This window comes from Lotus japonicus, chromosome 4, assembly GCF_012489685.1.
Source record: "Lotus japonicus ecotype B-129 chromosome 4, LjGifu_v1.2".
In the NCBI taxonomy this organism is placed as follows: domain Eukaryota; kingdom Viridiplantae; phylum Streptophyta; class Magnoliopsida; order Fabales; family Fabaceae; genus Lotus; species Lotus japonicus.
The window spans coordinates 79,286,398-79,312,853 of NC_080044.1; the positions used below are offsets into that span (position 1 = coordinate 79,286,398).

At 36.2% G+C, this 26,456-nt stretch overlaps 6 protein-coding genes across 22 annotated transcripts; 3 read left to right on the top strand and 3 right to left on the bottom strand.

Moving 5' to 3' along the window:
• Nucleotides 1-433: 433 nt before the first annotated feature.
• LOC130713424 (probable pectinesterase 66) lies at nt 434-2,376 on the bottom strand. The gene is made up of 5 exons (XM_057563192.1): nt 2,150-2,376; nt 1,903-2,065; nt 1,595-1,822; nt 1,239-1,480; nt 434-905 (listed from the first exon to the last, which is right to left on the bottom strand). Exons 1-5 carry the CDS (start codon nt 2,374-2,376, stop codon nt 740-742), a joined length of 1,026 nt encoding a protein of 341 aa, XP_057419175.1. The 3' UTR covers nt 434-739.
• On the top strand, nt 2,115-6,338 carry LOC130714632 ((+)-neomenthol dehydrogenase-like). The gene is made up of 5 exons (XM_057564546.1): nt 2,115-2,395; nt 3,571-3,676; nt 4,245-4,503; nt 4,668-4,862; nt 5,548-6,338. Exons 2-5 carry the CDS (start codon nt 3,585-3,587, stop codon nt 5,941-5,943), a joined length of 942 nt encoding a protein of 313 aa, XP_057420529.1. The 5' UTR covers nt 2,115-2,395; nt 3,571-3,584; the 3' UTR covers nt 5,944-6,338.
• A 366-nt stretch (nt 6,339-6,704) lies between these two features.
• LOC130714633 (uncharacterized) lies at nt 6,705-11,163 on the top strand. 8 transcript variants are annotated; one of them, XR_009011372.1, is made up of 6 exons: nt 6,705-6,934; nt 7,022-7,972; nt 8,121-8,200; nt 8,626-8,856; nt 9,220-9,245; nt 9,332-10,613. XR_009011372.1 is itself a non-coding variant. In XM_057564550.1 (4 exons), the coding sequence occupies exons 1-3, from the start codon at nt 7,881-7,883 to the stop codon at nt 8,832-8,834; spliced, it is 381 nt and encodes a 126-aa protein (XP_057420533.1). In that variant the 5' UTR covers nt 7,548-7,880; the 3' UTR covers nt 8,835-8,856; nt 10,626-11,163. The 8 variants fall into 8 exon arrangements, 6 of the variants coding, with proteins under 6 accessions (XP_057420533.1, XP_057420531.1, XP_057420532.1 ...); XR_009011371.1 differs by lacking the exon at nt 6,705-6,934 and having other exon boundaries at nt 7,548-7,972; nt 8,626-9,245; nt 9,332-9,581; XM_057564550.1 differs by lacking the exons at nt 6,705-6,934; nt 9,220-9,245; nt 9,332-10,613 and adding an exon at nt 10,626-11,163 and having other exon boundaries at nt 7,548-7,972.
• A 556-nt stretch (nt 11,164-11,719) lies between these two features.
• LOC130711105 (kinesin-like protein KIN-14C) lies at nt 11,720-16,555 on the top strand. Of its 10 annotated transcripts, none has more exons than XM_057560575.1 (7): nt 11,720-12,138; nt 13,165-14,195; nt 14,826-15,102; nt 15,197-15,316; nt 15,492-15,693; nt 15,758-15,946; nt 16,019-16,555. In XM_057560575.1, the coding sequence occupies exons 4-6, from the start codon at nt 15,225-15,227 to the stop codon at nt 15,863-15,865; spliced, it is 402 nt and encodes a 133-aa protein (XP_057416558.1). In that variant the 5' UTR covers nt 11,720-12,138; nt 13,165-14,195; nt 14,826-15,102; nt 15,197-15,224; the 3' UTR covers nt 15,866-15,946; nt 16,019-16,555. The 10 variants fall into 10 exon arrangements, with proteins under 10 accessions (XP_057416558.1, XP_057416561.1, XP_057416560.1 ...); XM_057560578.1 differs by having other exon boundaries at nt 14,021-14,195; XM_057560577.1 differs by having other exon boundaries at nt 14,061-14,195.
• A 3,729-nt stretch (nt 16,556-20,284) lies between these two features.
• LOC130713425 (uncharacterized) lies at nt 20,285-24,400 on the bottom strand. Its single transcript, XM_057563193.1, has one exon. The coding sequence runs from the start codon at nt 24,398-24,400 to the stop codon at nt 20,285-20,287; it is 4,116 nt and encodes a 1,371-aa protein (XP_057419176.1).
• A 2-nt stretch (nt 24,401-24,402) lies between these two features.
• On the bottom strand, nt 24,403-25,893 carry LOC130713426 (uncharacterized). Its single transcript, XM_057563194.1, has one exon. The coding sequence runs from the start codon at nt 25,891-25,893 to the stop codon at nt 24,403-24,405; it is 1,491 nt and encodes a 496-aa protein (XP_057419177.1).
• Nucleotides 25,894-26,456: the final 563 nt, after the last annotated feature.

Genomic DNA, 26,456 nt, shown 5'->3' on the forward strand with positions numbered 1-26,456 from the left:
TTGTAACTAAAAAAAGAAAAATTTTGAGGCCCAAACAATGAAATAAAAAGGGGAGGCATTCCAAATAAAAAAGGGTCCAAAACCTGTACAGAGCAAGAAAATAAAAGCCCACTAAAACAATATCCAACACATGCCACAATCCAAAAAACCACAAAACCTATAAAATTTACATCTATTTAATTATGATACCGCATGACTGTAATTACATTTTTTATATCGACTGAGATATCTCACTCGACCGCCGGTAATCGTGAGACTATTTAATTAAATTTTTAGCTGGTAATTTAGAGATTTTAATTAGAAGATCATTATTATTTTTTAAAGCGAATATCATTTTTATTAAAGTAAACCAATTTTTGCATGCAACGTATTTTTTACAACGTGTATAAAACTATAAATATAATTTAGAAAAAGTGAATTACTAGTACAGGGTTTAAGAAAAAAAGAATTACTAGTACAGTTTTTTAGGTAAATATAAAACTTCATTAGAAAATTAATGTCAAAGATACAAGAATGCAACCAAATAGGAATATTCAGCAAACTTTGCAAAATTATGAGCTACCACAAATTAGTCTTCCTATTTGGAAGTGAAACAAACAGAAGTAAAACAGAAGAAGCTACCCTCTTGATCTCATCAACCACTAGTATTAAGTATGAGCGTGAGGAGTAATTCCATTGATAGCATTGATCAGTCCTAATTGGCAATCAGATTCCACAGCAATATATACTGAGAAAATTACTAGTACTTAATTGGAATGTTGTCAAGCCATCCATCTTTATTAATGAAAGATGATTTGGAAAATTCTTGTAGTTGTGAAGGAGTCATATTCTTCTTCCATGGGACACGGTTGACATTATTAGCCCCAGGTCCTATGCAGTCAACTTCTGCATAGGTGATCTTACCCCTGCAATTATTTGTTTACAAATTAAGAAGAAGTTAAATAAAAAAAATGTTCTTCAAATTACATTATATCAATACAATCCTGAAAAAATACACAGATCTCTCAACAGTATAGCCCACTCCAAACACCTTATTTAATAGTGATTTGTAAACGTTACAAACAAATCACATCTAAATGAATTGTAGAGCTGTGGGTTGCACTGTTAAGTGATTTGTATATAATAATTGGTACAATCCCCAAAACAAACAATATGATATGGCATTATCTACATAAAAGGTTATGATCAACAATACTGCATTATTATCATTTTTAGTGAATGCACTGATTCAAACTTACTCTTGACCATAAAAGTTCCAAGAGTTCCATCCTTCTGGAATCACCACTGAAGAAAAGTATGTTTTATGAAATATAACTCTTGAGTAAGGGCCCCATGCTCTTCCTAGATTCACTACACCAATCCCATCAACAGAACCTCCCTCAAAAACAAAACCATCTGGGTCATTTGATGAAGCCCTGCTTTGAGCTGTGATAAAACCAGGAGGTCTACCCTTTGCTTGTGTGACACTGATTGTGCAATTCTACAACAAACGAAAAAACCACATAACACCTAATGCTTCATCATTTGATTTTCAAAACATCATTAAAAAAAGGAGTGTACTGCTAACATTCCTCAATCTGTATTTATGTATTACCTCAAAATAAGATTGCCCGGCACCAGCAATGAAATCCACCTCACCTTGAATGTAGCAATCTTTAAAGTAATGGCGTCCGATCGCAGCGATCAGAGTGTCTTGATAACCCTGGAAAGCACAATTAAAGAAGGAGGATTTGTCTCCAGCTACAACAGCCGCCACTGCTACTTCGATTTTCGCTGTTACACCCGGTAATTGACCCCCCACCAAATTAAATGTGTTCTGCAATTACAGAACAATGCATAAGAAACAAATACAATTGAAGAGTTATCAAATTTGTAGTCATATCTAGCTATTGATGTGTTTACCTTAAAGGCAATGCCACTCACAATCACATTAGGTGGACTTGAAGTGAATGTTGCTTCCCAGCTAGTAGCTGTTCGGGTATCACCATGAATAATGACAGTATGGCGACTGCCTTCTCCTTCTAAGATGATGCATGGTTTATCATACGGAATTGAAACTTTTTCACTGCATAGTTTACAACATGATCAAATACAACAATAAAATTTAATAATTTATGAGAATATAATAAGTAGCAACATTTCAACTCACATGTACACGCCAGCATTTATGTGAATCTTAACCCACTGGTCGTTGTTACTCTGTATAGAATCAATACCAGCTTGAATACTTCTAAATGCTCCTCCTCTGCCAAATTTATCAATGGTAATGGTTTTTGCAATGTTGTTTCCACCACAATCTATGGCTGTTCCAAGGTAAAAGTAGCAAATTACAAGAAGGATTAGAGGGGAAATCATTGGTTGAGGAAGCAACTCCATGGTATTTGATCACGTTTAGGTGAATGATGATACCATAACAATACGTTTTCATCTATAAATACACTTGGTGAAACTAATTATGTTTTCCCTCTCTTAATTTGTTGCTTGATTTTTTCTTTCCTCTCTTAATTTGTTGCTTGATGATTGTTGGAACATAACACATGTAAATTAATAATATTAATGAAAAATGTTTATTTTTTGAATTCAAAATATTATTCATTTAGTATCAAAACTATTTCAGGAGTTGTTCCGATGTATCGAAAAAACTATTTCAGAAATAAGTACTTTTTTTTTATACATTCAGGAATAAGTACTGTTATTAATTTATTAATTAACATATTTGTCAACAACAAAAAAATTAACATAATTATTTTTTGGACGATTGCATTGTATATTTACAGTAAAATATTAATTCTTATTAATAGTATAATTAATCTCCTTTAAGTTACTAGCAACGGTTAGAAATTGAGCCAAATTCAAAGCATAAAAAATTCATAATAGACACAAAATCTCTTTTTGATGCAACGGAAAACACAAAATCTCTAATTTGATTATGATATTAATTCATTTAAAAAAAATTATGATATTATTTATTTTCTCAGTCTTGTTTGACTTTATGGACTTTTTTAATAGACTATTTTGTAAGACCTTTAACTAAGATCTTTATAGTTGACCTTCAATTTGACCTATACAATTATGTTCAGCTTTAATTACTACTATAAGAATGACTAATCTCTAGTGCTATATGGAAAGAATCTTGGCAATTTAGATGCCCATGATATAGGCCCAAATTATAAGAAAAATATTAAAATTGCGTTCATGACAATTTTCGAACAAGTTTGATTATTAAAATTGCGCTCATGACAATTTTTGAACAACTTGATTATTTATAAATAAATTATTATTTTATTATACTTTTTTTTGTGATCAAATTCACAAAAAATTTAACAATTTTCCCCGACCAAAAGTTAGTTGATGAATCTGTTGCCTGAAGTCTAGTTCTACGCATTTGACCAAAAACGCCAACATTAGTGCTAAGACCAACAACGTGGCATGCATTTGCTTCATTGCATCTCTTGTGTGTGTTTCATACATTTGCTCTTTCAACTTCAAACTTTCTACCTTTCCATATCCCAAACTTAGCAATTCATCTTTCAGAGTTCAATTTAGCTTTTTTTGGTGCTGAATCCTCAGGGAGATAGAAAGAAATGGGGCACAAAGAAAAATCTAAAGAGCGGAAAGAAAAAAGGTTGCAAGAGATATCACTTCTGAGGACCATTCCTTATTCTGATCACCAAAGGTTGCATTTTTCTAACTATTTACTTTCTCATAGCTTCATATTTCTTTCATTTTGCAGCTATAATATGTCATGATGAACTTTCCATAAATGAACCCAATTTGGGATTAGTAGGTGTGCATGTAAATAGCAATAAGCTTGTGCATTGACCCTGATTATTGTATCAAAGGTCAACAATGGATTTAGTGCATGTTTGGATGTCAGAATTGATTTTGGATGGAATTGATTTTGTTAGAATTGATTATGATAAAAGTGAGTTGAAAGTGAGGTGATTTATGTATAGCTACATTTATTCGAAAATGATTTCTATATGGTAATGTTATGAAATTGAGTTATGAAATCTCATAATTGATCATGTCAATTGCAGAAGCTATTCTTTCTAGCTTCTTTGCATAATTGATCTTGAGACCAAAATCAATTATCTAAATCGATTGTCAAACATCTATATGGGCCTAAAAGTGATTCTGGTCAATGAGAATTGATTCTAAGGCTCCAAACGTTGGAATCAAACACACACTTGATGATTGCCCTTTTTCCATAGCCTGTGTTATAACTTTGTTCTTGTGCATAGGTGGTGGTCTAAGGAAACAATTGCTGTGGTTACGGGTGGAAACAGAGGAATTGGGTTTGAGATTTCTAGACAACTTGCTGATCATGGAGTAACTGTGATACTAACATCAAGAGATGCTAGTGTTGGTGTTGAATCAATTAAGGTCTTTCAAGAAGGTGGTCTTGATGTGGCTTGTCATCAACTTGATGTGTTGGATTCTTCATCCGTCAATCAATTCTGTGAGTGGTTGCAGGAAAATTATGGTGGCCTAGATATTCTGGTAAGTTTGTGAAACAGAATCTTGTTGCAATTATGGTTTGTTTCTATTTGATCAGAATAATGTGAATTTCACTTGAAAAGAAGAGGTGCAATGAGAAATGGAGTGTTGTTTTTTTATTCCATACATCATATTGTTACTCAAGCAATAATATCATATATGTGCAGGTAAATAATGCAGGTGTTAACTTCAATTTTGGGTCTGATAATACTGTTGAAAATTCTCGTTTGGTTATTGAAACAAACTACTATGGCACCAAACGTATGATTAAAGCCATGATTCCATTGATGAAGCCTTCCAGTGCTGGTGGTCGTATTGTAAATGTGAGCTCACGTCTAGGTCGACTAAATGGAAAGCGAAATGTAAGTAAAATATATTTTGTCTTCTAAAAGAATTTTTTATTCAAATATGAAGTTATGAACAAATGATGCTAAAACAAAATTGAGTTTTATCTTCAACTATCTCCTCGCTCGAGAGTTGAGAATACTCTTTTGATTCTTGTATTTTTCTTGTTCTACATTTTTTTTTGACACAAATAAGGAAGGGGATATCCTCTTACCAGTGATAGCATGTCTTGGAACACGTTTTATAATTACTTTTAAAGTTAAAAATCAATTTTGTAAGAAGCTCATGTGAGTCGCTCATGCACCTGAGAACTGATTTAGAGAGAAAAGAAAGTTAATCCAAATAGGATAAGCATGTTTTTCGTCACATCAATATTGTTGTTTCGTGATGTTAAATATGCATAATAATGTTTTATCTTCACAATTGGTTTTTCAAATCTTGCTTAATATGATGAAAGAGTTGGTTAAAGAAACCTTTAGTTGTGAATTGTGATTACAATTTATGTCAGCCAAACAAACTTTGTTCTTACATGGAAGAGCAAAAAATCCACAGAATTCCTTACTTTCCTTCTACAGTTATCTTTTTTATTTGGTTTTGGTTAAGTATTTTTATCAGCTTCTATGAGATTACAATCAAGGATTCATTCAAAACACAACTTGAGCTAGATAAAAGAAACTGATTCTAAGCTGTTGGGGTTAACAGAGAGTGGAGAACGAAACTTTGAGGGAGCAACTAAGTGATGTGGAAAACCTTTCAGAAGAACTGATCGACTCAACTGTCAATACTTTTCTGCAACAAGTAGAAGATGGAACTTGGAAATCAGGGGGATGGCCCCAAACATTCACTGATTACTCGGTGTCAAAGCTAGCGGTGAACTCTTACACAAGGTTGATGGCAAGGACTCTCTCGGAGAGACCTGATGATGAGAAGATTTATATTAACTGCTACTGCCCTGGTTGGGTGAAAACAGCTCTCACTGGCTATGCAGGAAGTGTTTCAGTTGAGGAAGGTGCTGATACTGGTGTGTGGCTTTCCCTTCTTCCTGACCAAGCAATCACAGGGAAGTTTTTCGCAGAGAGAAGGGAAATTAACTTTTAACAAGTTGGGGAAAATTGTGATTGGAAGAATCAATTTGTGGACCAACTTTCGAAAGGAAAAGGAAATCTAAAAAAAGTCATATTTTGTGCAATGTATGTGAAGGACTAGACGACCTTCAACTTGAAATGATAAGAGTACTGTCCATACAATCCAACAGTGTGGCATACTTAAAGATTATTTGAGACATTTTGAGGATCATACCATAGAAGTGTTACCATGTTTAATGTTATTATTTAGGGCCTGAGTTCATTGTTTTAGATGTTTGATGCTTCACCTAAACCCTGGTGCCTAAGGCAAGGAAGTAATTGTTATTTGTTTAATTTCTACATAACTTTATACCAAAGTTACTGTACTGTTGAGTTCAAAAAAAAAAGTTACTGTATTGCTACTCAGAAGATATTTTCTTAACTTTTCTCAAATTAAAAGTTGGTACTGAAATCATTGAAATAAGTTAAAACATATTGAATCAATGCGAATGTTTTCATAGTTTAAATAATAATGTTATATTTTTTTATGTAAAATGTCTAAAGTAATATTGTAATTTCAAATTTTAACTTTTGCCATTTACCCGAACAAAGAAAAGAAAAGACCCTTTCCTGCCCCATTCTATTCCACCACAGATGACCTAAACGTGTTTAAATTGATTGGAGACTGGACTCCTAGTTATATCTTCGTGTTATTCACCTTTTCTCTTCAAATGATGAACCATTAAAACAATTTTTTTTTGTTTATATGGAGTTGGCCAGAAGTACTCCAGTTCTCATCCAAGTCTACTAGGGAAACTTTATCAACCCTCCCTTTGTGTGTGGAAACATTAGCTTGTGCGCATAGTGGAGTCTGGAATGTTTCATTTAAGTTTAATGTTATTGTGAAATCTTTGTTCAAGATTATAGATATCTCACTAAAAGATAGCTTCCTGTATCATGTGAAATTCTAGTTTGAATGCAGGGAATTCAGAGAATCAATCCTGGGAGCCATGCCACATCACTGGGTAATTTATACTTGCAAGTAACCTTATATATCGAAGCTTAATCTCTAATACCCTAGATAATTGGCGTTATATAAACACATTTATCAGGATAGGAGAGAAGATACTTTGTCGAAGCTAGCTCACTTCAGCCGCAACAAGAGGAAAGCATTGAAGAAGACACCAGGAAAAACTACAAATTAGCCTTTTCACAAGCCTAAGGAAAATCATCCTTCAGGGAAGGACTCAACCCAGAAAAATTCAAACATAATTGGGAAAGCAGCAAATTTTGCGGGTTCGGCAAAATCTAGAAATGTTAACTACAAATCATGTCATGTAACTGCTAATCATTCATTTAATACACAAATGGGCAACAATTAGCAATATATCCTTCACCATGTATGCAACAAAGCAAAAAGCTATACAAGTAGATTCAGGAGACTTCAAAGCCAAACCAGGTATTGTTAGCAATATATCCTTCACCATGTCTGATACTATCCAACAAAGCAAAAAGCTATACAAGTAGATTCAGGAGACTTCAAGCCAAACCGGAGCTAACATGGAAGATTTTTGGTCTTGGCATTTTTGATTGCCTCCTCAAGCCCATCTATTTCCTTTTTACCATTTTTTAACAAATCCTCTAAAATTAACTTTTGTAATCTCAAGCCATTGATTTTTTCATCTAATGTTGACCAGTAAGAAAACAAACAGCAATCAGTATTTTTATTTTTTTCCTAATAGTAAACATTTAACTCATTTATATTTTCCACAACATAGAATCAATTGAAATTATAAATATACCAAATTATATACAATCAAAATAAAATTGAAGGATATATTGCTAATTGTGTATGGGTATGTATTTCATCTCTGTTGGTCTCTAGGATTCAGAACTGATATAGTTCCCCTTTTTTCCTAATCTGATATCGTTACCCTTCTGTTTTTTTCTTCCCTGATCCTGATGTAGAAGATGGCTGAGGTTTGGCACCGGACATTGTTCCTTAAATGGTGGATGCTGGCTGGGTGCTCATACTCGATTTGGGTTTTCCTGCAAATTTTCAGGTTTGTTTCTCTTTCTCACGACTGTGATTCGTTCTTCCTCCAAGCATCCATTCGTTCCCTTTGTTTTTTTTTTCCCACTTCGTGATGGAGATGATTTTTGGCTAAGCAAGTTTGATTCAAATTGTTCACTGTGATTCCTGTTCTGCAGATTTGGTGCACCTATGCTCTGGGATTATGGGGTTCCAGTTTGTGCATTGGTGTCGTTCTTCTACGTTGTTCTTGATTGTGGTATTGAATTTCCTTTCCCTCTCTCCCTCTCTCTGTTGTCCCTGAAAGGCCCAATTTTTTTTGTCTCTGATGTTTGATTCCCTTAGTTTGTAGGCTACTGTTATCTGGCTGATAGTGGAATTAGGACTATCTAGGCCCAAATCTATGAATTGCAGAAAATTTGATAACATGTCATTGATATTTTTGGAATCAATGACATGATTTAGCCAAATAAGTGTGATCGGTGTCTGTAAGCAAGGTAAAAGAGTAGGAAGAAAGATATGATTTAGCCAAATAAGACCTGACTTGAAGGTTATCAGTCCTAGGTACCAATTGCCATGTATAGAAATAGAGATGAGGTGGCAGGAGTAGTGACTACATTGGCTAAGTAGCATATGAAAGTGAATGTAGCCCAGCTTAATTTTGTTTTGGCTGCTTTTTTCTAGCAGAAGAGGGGAAGGTAAGCAACACATCAAGGAAAATGACGCCCTTGCCGAGAACCGCGACAGGATCAATGAGCAAGCTGATTCTCCACCTCTGGTGGCTTCTCTGCCTTCGATACCAGCATGGATTCAGGGTGAAGAGGAGCACAGCGGTGTATCCGACAAGTCGTCCTTTTCCTCCTCTGATTCTCGCCATTGATGGGAACGTATGAGATCCAAACTTTACTTCTCCAGGTTCTCCCATTAACAACCACTTCTTGAAATCACCATTTGATTGATTCCCCTGTTTTTTCTTAATTGCAATTTTCCTGTTTTGGGTATTTCAGCTGTAGCAAACAGAACCCTCTTGCTCTGTCCATTCTGTTGTTATTAGCCTTCTTTTTCTTCACTTTAATATGCGGCTCAAGTTAAGCCATTATCATATAAACCAGCATATGCATTTCACTCCTTCTCCATAATTACAATCAATCATCTTCGACTGTAGTTTATACTCTTTTTTCCATTTTGTGGCTGATGATTTCATAAAATTTGTTCTGAATTAACCTCATCAATTTTAACTCAGATTATCTTATATGCTTCTTTTTTAACTGAAATTAGGTTTTAGCATGGTTTAAAATTACCTGGTGAGTACTTCTAAGCTCTAACTACTCCCTTTTTTTGTTTCACCATTGTTGATTGTTTTGGCGTGTGTTCAGTTTTTTGAAATCAGTTTATGTGAGCCCTTTCATTTATCCTTTTTGCTGAAAAGGATCATGCCCAGTTGTAGAAAACATAATGGATGAACCCCAGTGAAAATTTCATTTAGGTACCTTCTTTTTCACTCACGTTCATCAAGTTTCTATTTTGCTCACATGTTTTGCTTCATGAGCAGGGATGGGTTACCTTTACTTGCAGTGGTATTTTTTGTGTGTTTTTTTTAGTGCAATGGTCATTCTTAGTGTTTTTTTATGGTCATTCTTAGTGCTGAAAAGGATCTTGATGTGTGGGTGTGTATCCTATTTTTGCTTCTTTTCTTTTTTCTTTGTTTTGTCCCACATTTATTCATTGATCTTTGGCTTTTTTAAAAAAAATTACTGTATAAAATTTGGAAGCAAAACACAAGAAAATCGTGTTGAATATTGTCACACTTATTCCTAATGAATAAAGTTAAGGCGCTTATTGAGTTCAAAAAAAAAAAGAAAAAAGTTAAGGCGCTTATTTAGGCAATTTGTGAGAGTGAATTATAAATGAATTTAGTATTTGAAAATATCAGGTTGTTTATATTTTCTCAACCAAGTTCTTTATTGACAGTGACAATTGGACTTGATTTTTAAATTTAATGTTGAATTAAAAAAATACAAAATTAACCAAAACTCCTTCAAAAAGTACAACCTAACACTCCTAATTCCTAAACCGAGTCCAATTACATATCCCCGTGACCATCTACAAAATAATCCCAAGCAACATATAACCCCTCTCCCCAGTATCCAGAAGTCACACTAACACATCCACCAACACCACGACCCGAAGCCAGCAAATATAGCGAATAAAGTTTCATACCCATTCCTGATTAACCACCACCATCTCATATGAAGAAAAGATACAATGAGTTATGTGATAGATTATATAAAAACATAAATTAGTGTGTGAATAAATCATAACTCAACTCAATATAACATGACAAAATTTGGAAGCAAAACACAAGAATGAATCATTTAACCAAAAAAAAAAAAGAGAAAATCAGTTATTAAAAAATTAAAAGTAAAACAAAAATAAAATATGTTGATTGTTACTAGGTTTCGTCTAGAACTCTTTCAACCTATCCATCATTACCCTAATTTTCTTTAGGGGTTGACAAAGAGTACCGGCACAAAAGACACACTTGATTGATTAGCAACCAAGTTGAAATACAATCATAATGAAACAAGTGACCATGACCACATGCCATTGATGAGTACCATTCCTTATTTTTGTCATCAGCATTATCATCATCGCCACCACTTACATGAATCTCCTCCATGCAGATAATACAATCATTTGACTCAATCTCAACGGTGTTATCATAAAGAAACACTTGATTCAAACCATCATCACAAACCACAACACTCAAATGTAGAAGGAACTCATGGGGTTCCCCAACAATAGCAAGACTACTATGAGTAAATTGGAATCGTTCTTTAATCGCACACATGACTGCATGTTTTACTCGAAAACAGGTGGTATATAGGTACCGTAAAAAGAAGAAATTGGATAAATAGTCTTCACACTCTTCAAGAAACCTTTTGAGTTCTATGCATACAAAAGGTCGCGATTCTTCAAATCCCGGCATTGGAGGGTGCTTCTCATGGACTTCGATAGACAATTTGAGATAATCTCCAGCTACAGGATGTTGCTTTGAGGAGAATCTTCTCCATTCATAATGACCGGTGACTGTCATGATGATTAGTCGGCGAAGAGCAAACACAGTTTTATATGTTTATATAGGCACACCAAATTTTATCGCTTATATAGGCACACCAAATTAAATAAGGATTGAGATTTTTTTTGTTTACAAGAGAAAAAATCAAGAATTGATATTGATTTTTTTGGTTACCAATCCTAGAATAAAAAGTAAATTATTAGATATTGAAATTAATCATTATCAATTATAAAACAAATCTACTAAATCACCTCAATATTTGTTAAAGAATCAAAAGTATGTTAGGATTGTGTATTATATTACGTAATTTGTAAAGATATGATGATAGAATTGTATAAAGTCTATCAAATCTGTTCAGCTTAATTTAGGGAAATATATTGTATATTATAATCTAATCTAATTTAACCAAATAATTTTTTTACAAGAGGAAGACAATCTAACTTAATGTATAATATAATACAGTTTGAAAGTCATGAGAATCCTAGGTGACAACAATTTAGAGCAAAATCAGTTAAAACTTCACGTGTCAACCTTAAAACAACCTCAATTTTCAATTTTGATAATTATTACTACATTAGATTAGATATCTATCTATCTACTACTACTTAAAATAATCCCTTGAAATCACTATTCCTAATAAAGGTTTCAATCCTAGCCATTGATTAAAATTGGTTTGAATATTCTGATTCAATTCTTGGTCCCTCTTTCTCCTTTCATGACCTCAGAAGTGTACCTTTCTTCCCTTTACTTGAGAAACGTAACTTTCTTCCCTAATTGATGGGGATGTCGATGATGGGTCTGGTTCCTCTGTTTTAACAAGTTGTTCTCTGCAATTTCCGTACAGCCGATGATGTATTTGATTGCGTGGGAGAAGGTTTGGTAGAAGGGGCTCCTGTTTTCCTCTGTGATGACCTAAATTCCTCCGATGATGAAGTAAGGGTTGAAGGAGCACAGTGTTTCATCGGTTCTCTTCTTCATTATATGTACTGTCCTTGATGTCATGGATTGCGTTGGAGGAGGTTTGGTAGAAGGGGAAGAGTGTGGGTTTCAGTTTGAAGAGCAGTTGGTGAAGAGCTCAGTTCTTGATTGTTTTGATGTCAGTTTAGTACAAAAGGCTGGTATTGGTTTTCTTCCAGCAAGTTTCTTCCTGGCATCCAATTTAAAATTTATTTTATTTGATTCTGCTGCTATGTTGGTATGTTATAATCAAAGGCTTCTAATCAATGTTTTTGTCTATTCTCAATGTATTGGTAAGTGGATCGTTGAAACTAATGTGCTCTCCCTGTCTCATTTCTATGTTTACCTTTCTATTTTCTGTACTTACCTTGACCTCAAGGTATAATTTCTGGCTGGATTTGTTTTTAAATTTGAATACTTGAGGATGCCAATGACTTGTGCTGTTTGTCAAGGCAAGATGAGTGTATTTATAGTTTTTTAGGGTCTTTGGAAACTCAATTCTAAGTGAAATAATTGAAGAATGATGGAGTAACACCAATGAGATATCAAGTGGTGTTGTCTTAAGATTGTACCCTACCTTCTGTAACAATGGCCAGTATAATTTTTTTTCATGGATTAATTGGTACTCCATATTTTTGTATACATGCTTTAGACATGTTTTCTACACTTCGATAGCAAATATTAATGTTGATGTGTAGCTGGTAAGTGATTCTGCCAGACAAATTGTAAGGCATTGGATAGCTATTAAGTCAATTTCAAGAATTGAAGATGTTTAAAACGATGTGTCAGATATACTTGCACAATCAATATGCAGTATTTTGTCCTTCCTCACCATGCCAGCTTTGTTGGCAGTGATAACTTACAATGGTAGTCAAATGATTACTGAGTGAATCTTTAGTTTGCAGGTTGATGATGATATAGTGTGTACATGTTATTGTAAATCTTTATTAGAGGGAGCTAGAACTGTCATTGTATGTCATAATATACTATGATGGTGATGGACTGTTTGAACTTCAAAATATGTTTAGTGGTTGTGTTCCAAAAATATTATGATTATGATAGTAGAGTATAGCCCTCATCACTTTTATATTATATTTACCTTGATTTCATTTGGACATAGAACTTAATTAATGGGTAAGGCGGTCTGAAACTACTCCCTTGTCTGTTTTTATATTTGGCTTTAATAGATACTCCAGTGGTTCCTTCGGCAAATTGAGCAAATGATGGCAGATGTGAACAAGGATGGCAGTGGATCAATTGATTATAATGACTATGTTCTTAAACTATTTGGAATAACAGAGGCTTAAAGGAGAAGTGTTTGGAGTTGTGTCTTATTTTAGTTTTAGCTTTGGATTTAAACATGAGGGTCCCATTAATTGTAAGTTGTAACCCACAGTGTTGGCCTATTCAGCTCTCTATCGTTTTCTCTAATAAAATTGTGTGCAAGCAGGATAGGTTTAATCATAAGTATGCAATTGATATGGGCTATGCTCCTACATAGTTGAACTCACTGAATGTGATAGAAACTATGTTCCAAAAAAAAACTATCGAGTTCATTCTTCATGTTTGTGATCCTATATCTATTTTATTTCAAGTGGACTAATATGCTGGCATTCCCTAAAATATGTGGGGCTTGCAATATCTACTATAACATGTGACAGGTGATCCTTTAGCAATTTCTCTAAGACAACACCATGTGACATTTTATATGCTCCTGTCTCTCTTATATCCCATGACTCTCATCTCATAGCCCTCATTCATTGATCATTCATATAGCCAACAATTTGTAACACATCCTTTCATCTATATATATCCATGGATGCAAGCACTTAGAACCAACATAAATCATTCTATGATGTTTTTAAACTTCAGTTGAGAGCTGAATTTGTTGTCATTGGTTCTTCTTGTATGAAGATTAAAATTGATTTTAGGCTTTAATTAATCTGTGACTTTTTCATTTTAGGTTGTGATTGCTGCTCCTATTTAATCATGATATTATAATTATACACAACTTCTCACTTTGTCCTCTGATTATAACTACAGAGTGTGGAAGCAATGTTAATGGGACAACTTATTTATGCAGAGAAAGGACTAAAACTAGGAAGCACTAAAGTTTTAAAGCTGCATCAAAGCAAGCAGTTTTAAGAGCAGTTCAAGATGCACCCCACAACTGGGCACCGAGAATTTCAGAATGTTGGTATATGTAATGACAAAAATGGTAGTTTTAAGAAATATAATTTTATGTAGTGTGCAAACTTCCCTTTCTTATCAATTCAATTTCAATTTCTTATGAAATGTAATGTCTTTGGTTGTTATGCTATACTTCTTCATGAAAAATGCATGAATGAGTGACTCTTAAAGTGTCGAACTGGTCTAAATATGGATCAATTTGCATCATCTAAAGCCTTTCATATTCTTTTTGGCAAGTATTGTTTGTATTTTCTATTTCTAAGAATGTTACAAGATGCAATGTGATAGGAAACTGCATGAACAGTACTCGTGAACAGTAGCGGTTAGGAAGTTATTATTTAATTATTTGTTGGGGAACTATTGGGTTAGTTATTATTAGTTATTTCATCAGTTTATGTTAGTTATGTTCTATCAAAACTGCCTAGGGGTGGTTATTAAATTTCTGGTTATAAATAGGAGTTGTGGCTGTTAGTTTAGACATTCAGAAATTGTGTGGTTGTCTTAGGGAGAGACCAGACTCTCAAAATTCCAAAATCTGTAGGAGAGAACTGGCTCTCGAACATCAGTACTTCCATAATTATTCTGTAATAAATTATGTTCTTATCATAATGCACTGCCCTTGATTTTTTTTAAAAAAAAAAGTTATCGCTGGTTGCAGACACAGGTGCTAATGGGAGCTTGGAATCAGTAGCTTTGGTGTCTACCATAAGTTCTGAAATGCTCAAAAAAAGAAGAGCATTATGTCAATTTAGCATATGAAGGGGAAGAGGTTTGATATCAGACACAGAGCTACAGGCACAAGGCAAAAAAATTAATCAAGAGCACTAGATAATTTTATTATGTTGTATCATGTCATCATTTCAACTCCAAAATAATTGAGGATGATGATTTCCTCTTTAGAAGAGAGAATTACAAAGGAAGAACAAGATAAATTGGTAAGGTTTTTTTGCTTCAGCATTGTGATTGGATATGCTGAGTGATATCCATTTCTTTTTCTTGATGACTCATTTGTTGTGGTTTGGCAACCAGGAAGCTATTGATTGTTATAGAAAAGAAAATGATGCTAGAAGTGCAGCTAACCAGATGCAAGCTTCACTTTCAATTGAGCTTGACAAAGTTCGGGATGCGAAATCAGCTGCTGAGAAGAAGGTAATGTTATGTTCTAATTCGGAAAATTTATAGTTACCGGTTAAAAATATTGAAGCCCCCAATTCCAGCAAGAGTTATTGCCTTCTGATTATAATTCAGGTTTTTCAGTTGTTTTATTCCTTCTTATTGCCTCACTTAATTACTCTTGTCCTATTGAAATTGTTGATTTTTGCAGGCTATTTCAAATGAGGACCCGTACAAGTGATCACAGGAGTATAATGAGTCTGCAACAGTACAATAGTTGCCTTCAGTCATATCTTGAAACAACTAATGAGGCACATAAACAACTAGAAACAGTGAAATCAACTATTGTTGAGAACCTTAGCAATGTAAGAGGGCGCGATAAGGCATTGCAGGAGCGGTTGTCGTCTCTTAAGGTAAGTTGATTAGTGTAGTATTTGATTAATGTTGTTGAGTTTCATCTTTAATTTTTTATTGTAGAGTCAGGCTCTTGGTGAATATCCTGATGCTGTGAAGGAGATAGTTGGTATTGAGTATCTTTTCAAGGTAGAAAAAACATCTGATCATGGTGTGAAGTTTGATTATTGATTCAAAGTTAAGAAGACATGTGATAATCGTGGAATCATTGAAATGTTCACGTCCAATTGTAAAGTTCAGACTCCTAAGAAGGTAGTATTTTGTTCTTCAATTCTCTTTACATTTTATTTTGATGTTGACTAAGAGAAGTACTTATATTTCCAGTTGATCACGGATGCATTTGTTTCCAATCTGGATTTTGGATCAATTGAACAGCCCATAGGTGACAATTTAGCTGACTCATGTGGTTAACTCTCAGAAATCGGGCCCAACACTGTTTCTTTGGATGACATATCACCGCTGGAGTGTTCTTCTGTGCTTTATTCTAGGAGTTCTGGTGGCGGTGATGCAAGTTCCTCCAAGCCCGTCAAGAGGATGAGGATAAGGAATGTGAAGCTAGATCTTTAGACGTTTGTTTATGTATGAAGTGGGGAGAACTGTATTGTTGTAGTTGGTTATTCAGTATCTTATGTTTTAGTTTGAACTTGAAGTTGATTGTCAACTTTTTTTTGTCCTGTCTAGCAGGCAATGTTTAGATGAAGTTGTTTTTGTTGTTCACTTTTATGATATCATGTTTATGTTGGATCTTTTGTTAGTTTGCTAACTAGCATTTGTGAGTGATATCTTTTTCAATTATTATGTATCCAGTGTCATGTAATGTTCTTATCATCACTGTGATGAATGAAGTTAATTTTCATTATACGTAGTTGTGTTATTTATTTATTTATTGTGGTGGTTATTGTATAAATAATTTGTTATTGCTTTGCAGTTCTATAATTATTTTAAATACTGTCTTTATTTGGAAGCTCATTTTAGTTGTTTCCACGATGGTCGAATAAACGGGTAATAATAATAAATGTGTTTATGGTGGAGTTTTATTAACTATATTGTTATAGATAAATATATGTTATTATTTGTAGTTTTTCTCTTCTTCCTTTGGACGAAGTTATCTTTCTGAAAGCATTATCGTAATTCACCTCATTTAGTAGATTTTCAATTTAATCCTTTAGTTTTAGCTTAACCTCTTAAAATGAGATTGGTTGGAGCAATTTTTTAAATAATCTGATGTGATAAGGTTGTCTATAACTTATTCATATTTATAAAATTTGATATAGATATGTGAAATTGTTGAAAGGTATAGTAGTATTAGCAAAACGTTAAATTGATATTTTTTGAAAGGTTAGATTATTACACTGTTACAAGTAGATTTATTAAGAGTATATTTTTGATTCACTTTGAAGATTTGAATATACTTCTTATTATATGTCATGATATTTTAAAGTTGATATTATTTAGCTTTGGAATTTAATATGAAGTGAAAGTTAGTTTTTTCTTTGAATGTTAGCCGAAGTGGTATAACTAATTTGACGTAGGGGATCGAAAGGGTTAAGTGTGAATGGTACAGGGTTCGAAGCTTGTGGATGAAACCAAGTCAATTAAGGTAGCGTTTAGTAGACACGTCTGAACGGGACGGAACATGACACAAGGGTTCTGTTCCGTATTTGTCATGTTTTTAAAATGGAACTTTGAAGATTGGAATATATTTCCTATTATATGTCTTAGTATTTTAGAGTTGATGTTATTTAGCTTTGGAGTTCAAATTTAAAGTGAAAGTTAGAGTTTTTTATGAATGTTAGCCGAAGTGATAGGACTAATTTCGCGTACACAATTATTCTTCTCCTTTGTATCACCAAAATTTTGTTCTAACTTAAAGGCGTCGAAACTTGCACTATCATTTTCATCATTTGCTAGCTACAATATCGCTTTCTCTACTGTCAATAAATCTCAACGACTAAAATCTTATCGTATATGACAATAATTTATCAACCTACTTAATGCGAGTGTCACACTCAAAATAATTTTTGAGTATCACTTATTCGCCAAAAATATGAGAATATTGTTGGTAATTGATTGACTAGTTGTGTAATCAAGCAAACGTTCAAACCTGACTGAGTTGCCCCGTAATTGTAGTAAATCACTGTTGGCTAATTTTCTTTGCGTTCCTTCTGGGTAATGCCTCTCCCTTATCAGTTACCATCATTACAGTTGTAATCATCTTATTTAAAATTAAGAAGAAAAATTAACTAAGTCTACTGCGTAGTCATCAATCCACTCACTATATGCGGAAATATGCATATATTTCAAGAGTAGAGTCTTGGATCGAAAGACCCAAAATAAGCCTGATTTTTTTTTCTTTTCAGAATTTTTTTTTGGAGCTCTTACGATTTTGGTTCCATTTTTTTTTGTTATAGCCCTTATATTCAAAGTAATAGTATGACTTTGGTCTCAGCTGCCATTAAGATCTGATAATTAAAAATACTAACGTAAGTAATAGAGGGACTAAAACCAAATGACTCTTATGTTATAGTGATTGATAACTCCCATGCACTATGTCATTTTTTTAAAGTAAAAGTGAATTTGTTATCTTATCCTGCCCGTTTCTAACTCAGCTCCTCTTTAAGATATATACAAGATTGCATTATGGTATCCCGCCGGTAAAGCAAACAACACATCAATATAGCAAGATATACATGTCCACAAAATGGACCCGGCCCAGTGATGTTAAGGAAGTGAGGAGCACTAAAGCAACCCCGTACATATACACTTCAAATATTTGCGTGTACTGCGGTCTGCAAATTAAGAATAGTAACACTAGACTTTTCAATTTTCACCACCTTACGCATCAGAGTGACCGCAAAGATTAGTAACACTGAACTTTTCCATTTTCCACACCATCGATCACGTTTCCATTTTCCACACTGTAGTACTAGTATGTGTCTATTCTAAAGGACTTTGTGAGATTATAATAAATTTCCGTGAAAGCAATAAGCAACAACACGTCTTTTATTTTCTACATTCTTTAATATTTTAGGCGTCAAATTAATTAAACCAACATGGCCTCAATTAGGGATGGAACTACATAGTTCTTTTTATTTAGTGTCTAAAAAGATGCTTAAAAAATTTGAGTATGTGAAAATTTAGATTTTTTTATAAGTCATGTAGTGTTTAATCTTGGTCCGATCCCCAAAATGAAGTTTATGCCTCCACCCCTGCTACCCTACCTACGCGCGACATATGCCCCTGCTTAAGTAAATAGCAATATATAAAACTAGTTATAACTCCTAGCTAGCTGACTATCTTAATGATAATGGTCTGATAGAAAATGGTAGAAGGAACAGATTTAACCAAAAAAAAAAACAAAGAGAGAGTAAATCTATGCAACATGCACCATGCCTTCATCACCTGATAATTCATATATAATGATAAGTTTAATTTGTTTTCACACCACCAATATATACCATCTTCACCTAATAGAGAAATAAAGAAATGAAAAAGGAGCAGGAGATATATATAATATATGAATATATGATGTGATTGGAAAATAAGAGAGATAAAAAAAATGAGATGAAAAAAAAAATAGTAGTCCCTTCATCCTTTTTTTTTGTCAATAAGCTTTTCCATTGATAGTCCATCCCTTATTATTTAGGGTCTAAAAAGTATGCTCCTTTTTTTTTCTTTTTCCAAATACTAGGTGGGCTTCAGCATATTTACCCATTACTATACAACTTAACTTCAGGCCCGGCCCAGTATTAAATCTCTCTTTTTTAGCTCTATTTATTTTCCCTTTCTGTCTAAATTATCACATCTTTCACTTGCTTTTGTTTTCCTCCTATTTCTCCCGTTCCATCTGATGAGGTATGCATCTTATGGTAAGTCACTGTCGACTGAATTTTCCTGCGTTTCCTTCCGCATAATTATATAATGTCTCTCTCCCTTATCAGTTATCATCATTACAGTTATAAAACATTTATTGTAAAATTAAGAAGAAAATAAAAATTAACTATTGAAGTCTACTGCGGAGTCAACAATCCACTAGCACAAGGCCAAAAAAAAAGCAATCTACTATATGCGGAAATATGAGGATGTTTCATGAGTAGAGTCTTGGACCGAAAGACCCAAAACTAAAACCTGATATTTTTTTTCCAAATATCTTTCTTAATATAAGAATTTGGGTGGGTTAGGCTCTAAAATCACTGCCGGGAGTGCATATGATTAGTTTGGATCGGTTCCTGATCAAAACATAACCAAATCAATTAAAAGTATTTGGGTTGGTTTTGTATTCCACATTTTTCACCTTTGGATCCGAATTGAACCAAATTAAACGGATGATATTTGGATTCGATAGATGAATTGAATCTCTATTAAAATATTATTAAATTAATGCAACATGAAAGTTAGTGATGAATCAAACAACAAATTATAGAGGTGAATCAACCACCATGCTAATAATTTCTCCCAACAAGTGTAAATTGAAATTAACGCTAACAAAACACTAAAATTAATCCTAACAAAACACTTATGGTTAATTATATATGTTCAGGTTTATTTTTTTTTATACATCGGAAAATTAACAAAGACAAAGAAAACTAACTAAAGAATGGACAACGAGTCCTTCAAGAGAAGGTACTCAACATCCGGGTCAGGAGACTCAATGACCCAAGCCCCAGAAGATCTTGCTGCTGCACCTCTCCTGGCAAGGTAGTCTGCTACAATATTGCTCTCTCGATGCACACAATTGATCCTGACGTTCCACTCTCGTGCTAGAAGCTGACGAATAGAACCAAGCACAAGAAACTCTGCATGTCTTTGAGAAGCTGCTTCATCTGTTATTATGGAGGCCAGCTCTGCACAATCAACATCACATATCACTCGCCTAAACCCCTTCTCCCAGGCTAACTGGAGAACATCTCGCATCGCCACGGCTTCTGCTCTGAACGCACTATCTCCAGCCTCCCCGGAGTAGCAGCCCACCACCCAACGGCCAAGGTGATCCCTGATAATTCCACCGCCACCAATCCGCTGATTACTATCACAGAAACTCCCATCAGAATTGCACTTCACCATGTTGGTTGGAGGAGGAGACCATGCGTTACACAGCAAAAGATCAACCTCTTGACTGCTACGAATCCAATCATCGTGATCATGAGAGAGCCGACGCCAAGCCACTTCGAAAGGCCACGGATGAGCGTCCAACAGCAAGTTGCAGCGCCATTTCCAAGCAGCCCATAACCCAGCCAAGAAACGCACACCATGAACACCACGAGACAGGGAGGTCACCCATCGCTCGAGCTCAGAGCAGCGAAAATTAGCCCAATTTGTTGCCCCCAAACGCTGCCAAAGATCCCAGGATTGCGGGCAATCCCGCAGGCAATGAAGAGCATCTTCTAAGCCGTTCGAACACCGCGTACAGGTAGCATCCGCAGCCATATGACAACGGGCTCTCAATTGATTAACCTGGATCGCATTATGTAAAACTAACCAAACAAACACTCTAACCTTTTCGGGCACTTTAAGCTTCCAAACCCAGTCAATCTTACGATCTCCCTGCTGGTCATGAGCACAACCATTGAGCCACGCATAACCATCCCGAACCGTGTACTGACCCTTATTACCAACATTCCACACCCACCCATCACTCCTCGCCGCACAGACAGTAGGCTGTAAGTCTGTGAGTTTCTGCTGCACTGAGAGCGGGATCATAGTGTATAAACGATTGAGATCCCAAACATTACCCTGGATAATATCCTTCAACTGCAAATGAACATCAGCGATATTTACGAAGGGCAATTGATGAGCAATTGGACCTGTACCGCTCCAATCCTTGTACCACAGCGACGTCTCTCCATTCCCAATCCTGAAAACCATTTGCTGCCCCACTTGATCTCTAGCCCGAAGGATGCCCTTCCAGAGCGGCGAATCCTTCTGCCTGGGTTGAACACTGAGGATAGACGAGTCCTTGATATATTTCTGGTCAAGAACTTTCACCCAAAGCTTATTTGGTTTCTGGACCAATTGCCAAACAGCTTTCCCTAGAAGCGCCGTATTAAACCTGTTCATCTCTTTGATCCCAAGACCACCACAATCTTTATCTCTGGTTAGGGTGTCCCAATTCACCAAATGCCAGCCGCGATTACCACCATGACGGGACCAAATAAAATTTCTAACCAGCTGGTTTATTCTTTCGTTAAGCCATCTAGGAAGCCAGAAAACTTGCATGGAATAAGTTGGGATAGCAGCTAGAACTGACTTCGCCAAACAAACTCTACCTGCAAAATTCAACATGTTAGTTTTCCAAGAAGCCAATTTCCTTTGGATATTATCCAGAAGGTATTGGAAAGCATTTCTGTCTCTCCGTCCACCATGCAGCGGAAAGCCCAAGTATTTGCCCAAGTTATGAACAAAAGGAATAGGAGCAATATTGCGAACTTCATTGCGGATTGCCTGGCTGACTCCCCTGGAAGCAATGGCTTTGGACTTGGCCATATTAATTCTAAGACCTGAGCTATCGCAGAACAATTTCAAAGCTTCTGCAACCAACTGCACCTGAGCTCCCGACGCTTTGCAAAACAGGAGAACGTCATCAGCAAAGAAAAGATGAGAAATAGGAGGTCCATCAGGGGAAAGACGGACAGGCTGCCAACTATTTTCCTCAACAAGAGATTGAATATACACAGAGAGTCGTTCCATACATAGCACAAACAGATAGGGAGACAAAGGATCTCCTTGTCTCAAGCCTCTACCTGGGTGGAAAGCAGGCAAACGCTCACCATTCCAAAGAATTGAGAGCGAGGAGGAGGACACACAACACATAATCAACTGGATGATACGGGGAGGGAATCCAAAGAGAGTCAGTGTCTCCTCCAAAAAAGTCCAAGATACGCTATCATAAGCTTTTTCCAAATCGATCTTGAATGCCAAACTACCCTTCTTTACCCGCGAATTATTCATATGATGAATAATTTCTTGAGCAAGAAAAGCATTATCCATAGTTCCACGCCCGGGAAGAAAACTATTCTGCATTGGACTGATAATCCCATCCAGGAAGGGTCTAATTCTCCCCACCATAACTTTGGTGATTAATTTATAAACAACGTTACAAAGACTGATTGGTCTAAACTCCTTAATAGTAGCCGGATGATCCACTTTAGGGATCAGAACAATCAAAGTCTCCATAATACTGGCATCCACGGTACCTGTAGCAAAAGCATCCCGAACTAACCTCCACACATCCTCTCCTACCAAGTCCCAATATTTTTTGAAAAATACTGGTTGAAACCCATCCGGTCCTGGAGCCGTAAATGATTTCATAGACATCAGTGCCTGACGGACCTCTTCCTTATCAACAGTGTCCCCCAAACAAGTGGCAGCTGCCTCTGAGAGCCTAGGGAACCTCAAATGGTTCAAGACCGCCCCATTCATGTCAATTCGAGCCCCAAATAACGACTGAAAGTAGTTCAACACCTCTGCCCGCAACCTATTCCCATCAGAACACCATTCTCCATTGTCAAGCTTCAGTCTGTGGATCGTGTTCCGCTTGCGACGAATCATTGTTTGAGCATGGAAGTAGGCAGTGTTACGATCCCCAAACTTCACTCTATTATCTCTAGATTTTTGAAACCAGAGAAGTTCCTCCTGTTTGAGAATACTCCTGTACTCTCTTTGCATGTCAGCCTCGAACATAACAAGATCAGAAGTGACTCTAACATTTAGTTCACGTTGTGCACCTTTCAAGCGGGCTTCAATTCTCCTTTTCCTCCTAAATATATCACCAAAGACATCTTTATTAAAGGCTATAGAATCAACTTGAACGGAACTCAACTTACTTTGGACATTGTCACTGCCTCTATTCCAAGCATTTGACACCAACGACCTGTAATTCTCATGCTCCATCCATGCCGCCATGAACCTGAACGGGCGAGGATAGGAACCATGCAACGACGATCCACAATGAATCATGAGCGGAGTATGGTCGGAATGGATGCGGTTTAGAACTTCGACATTAGCACCTGGGAACGCAACTTGCCAATCTGTATCGCACAAGGCTCTATCTAATTTTTTTGATAAAATCAGCACATGGTTTACCTTCCGGAACCAGGTAAAATTCCCTCCTGCCATCCCAAGATCAACCAGATTACAATCCTCAAGCGCAGAAGCAAAACGGAGAGCACGATTAGGCAGTAAGTCCCCACCACGAACTTCATGAGGGTGGAGAACTTCATTCCAATCCCCCACAAGCAACCAAGGGAGGGAGATGTTCCCCCGTAATCCTGCTAGATGCTGCCATAAAACCTCCCTGTTAGTCGGAATGGGAGAAGCATACACCGCACTACAAATCCAGGAAAAATTTGCCCGCCAAATTTCAAAAGACACAATCTGAGAGTGCATGTCCCAGAGGCAAAAGGAAAGGTTAGAAGCCTCATTAGACAACACCCAGATTCCACCACTAAAGCCTGTCGCTTCAGAAATAAATTGCAATGTGAAACCCAAAGACGTCCAGAAGGAACGAACACGGTTAAACTGACAACGTGGTTCAACAATGATGATAATATCAGGTTTCCTGTAACGAACGGTATCTTTAACAAACCGTCTTCCATCCTCATTCATAGCACCTCTAATGTTCCAAGACATTATTTTTACATCATCAAATCCAATCATTAAAACAATTGATGATGGGGGAAAGGCCATCCCCAGGCTTAGGTATTCCATGTTCAACATTTATCTGGAGGTTTTCCTTGGAATAAACCCCCATGATAACTGCTCCCCTCAATGCGGCTGAGCTCTTTCATAAACTCAGGAGTTCCAATGGCTACTGCAACTGACGGAGATGCCATTCCAGAACCGCTCGCACCAGCAGCAGTCGCGGTGGTCGACGGTGCACACCCACTAGTTTTCAAGGCTGGCTTACCCGCAGGGGGCACCATACCAGAACTCGAAGAATAGCTTCCTCCCTGTCCACGTCCAGCTTTCTTAGTACTGACGTCTTCATTCTTCCTGCGTTTTTTGGAATTACCAGCACCTTCTATTTTTCCCATATTGAAATTACCTACGGGAGGTTTAAATCCCTTGTGGGCCCCGTCTCCAAACTTATTGGAAACATTGCTCTGATTCTTTTTCTTTTTATATTTGACAGTTAGCCAATCCCCAGCAGCATCTAGAATCTTGGGATCCTCAATAATAATAGCCTTATTAATTGCTTCCCTGTTATTTTCACCAGAGATCACAGTTTGCGAAATTCCCTCCTGAATTTCCGCAGTTGCCAATCCTGGTGGTACCTGATGCGTGGCTCCTAGGGTTTGGGATACGCTTGGCGGCGCCCCACCTTGCTCCTGCTCTGCTAGGTTTTGAGTGACCTGCATGCTTGGTGATGAAGCTTGAGCTAGCCGAGAGCAGTCACGAGTGTGATGACCATAACACCCACAGCCACCACATATGATATGTAGACCCTCATACACGACCTTGAACCAGTTACCTTCAAACCAGAACTTGCCCAACACAGGTTTTGTAAGATCCAGTTCAACGCAAATTCGTGCAAATTTACCTCGTTCCGCATTCAGAGTATTCATATCGACCCTCACCGGTTTGCCAATAAGTTTAGCCGTCGACATAAGAAAGCTTGCGTCATAGTACGTCGCATTCAATCCAGGTATTCTAATCCAAACCAACGTCGTTGAAACTGTTGCCGTAGGCGCAATGAACTCCCTCGTCCATATCGTCACCGCAAGATAGTGATCAAATATCATCCATGGACCTCCCTCCATCACTTTCTTTCTATCCTCAGCCAAGTCAAACTTAACCAAAAAGAATCCATTATCAACATCTAAGAGTTCAAAATCAGCGGAGAGCTTCCATAGCGCACACAGTTTAGTTTTCATAAGACGATAGCCTAGTTTCTTTCCCAGGAGGCTAACCACTAATGCATCTTTCCAGCGCGAGCACATCTTGTCCTTTACAGATTCATCCACGTAAAGCATGGGCAATTGTTTATTACCATTCACATAATCAACTTTCATCTTCCCAGTGCTCCATAGGTCTTCCAGGTCCACCTGAGGAGCCTTCTCTGACCCGCCCATGAGCGTGTCTCGAAAGGATGTTCGATGCCGCTGTTGCGGTTGCCCCGCCCCATCCTCCGGCGGCCGCCCCTGCTTGGTTGCGATTCCGTCCTCAGCGAGAAAACCCTTGTCCGTGTCCATTCCCTCCATTGATGTTTCCTATATGTTCAGGTTTATGGTTTAATTTGGGTTTCATTTTTTCAAACTCAAAATTCAAACCAAACTACCTAATCGGATTTCCTCTTCTAGAATCCACTCCAATCAAATCTGATTTTTGGGCCCTCCATATTGATTTGGGTCGGATGAGTTAATCGGAAATCCGGCCTGTGCATCCCTACGGGGCCAGTGAAGGAAAATGATTTTCCTTATCAACTAAACGTGATATTTTTTCAAATATCTATTTAAAAAAATATATATATATATATATATATATATCACGTTTAGTTGATAAGGAAAATCATTTTCAAATATCTATTTAAACATATCTTTGTTTGGCTCATTTAGGAGAGTCTTGTTCCCAAGTTTATTATTTTTCAATATATTATCTTCTTATTTTAAAAAAAAAATCTATCTAAACACATAGATATTAGAAGCCTCACATTCACTTCAAATAGGAATTTTTTTTTTTATCTTCACCTGAAATCTAGCTCCAAATAAGTGATATATATTGAGAAAGAGTGATCTGGTCGAAAAATAATAGAGCTAAAGAGAGA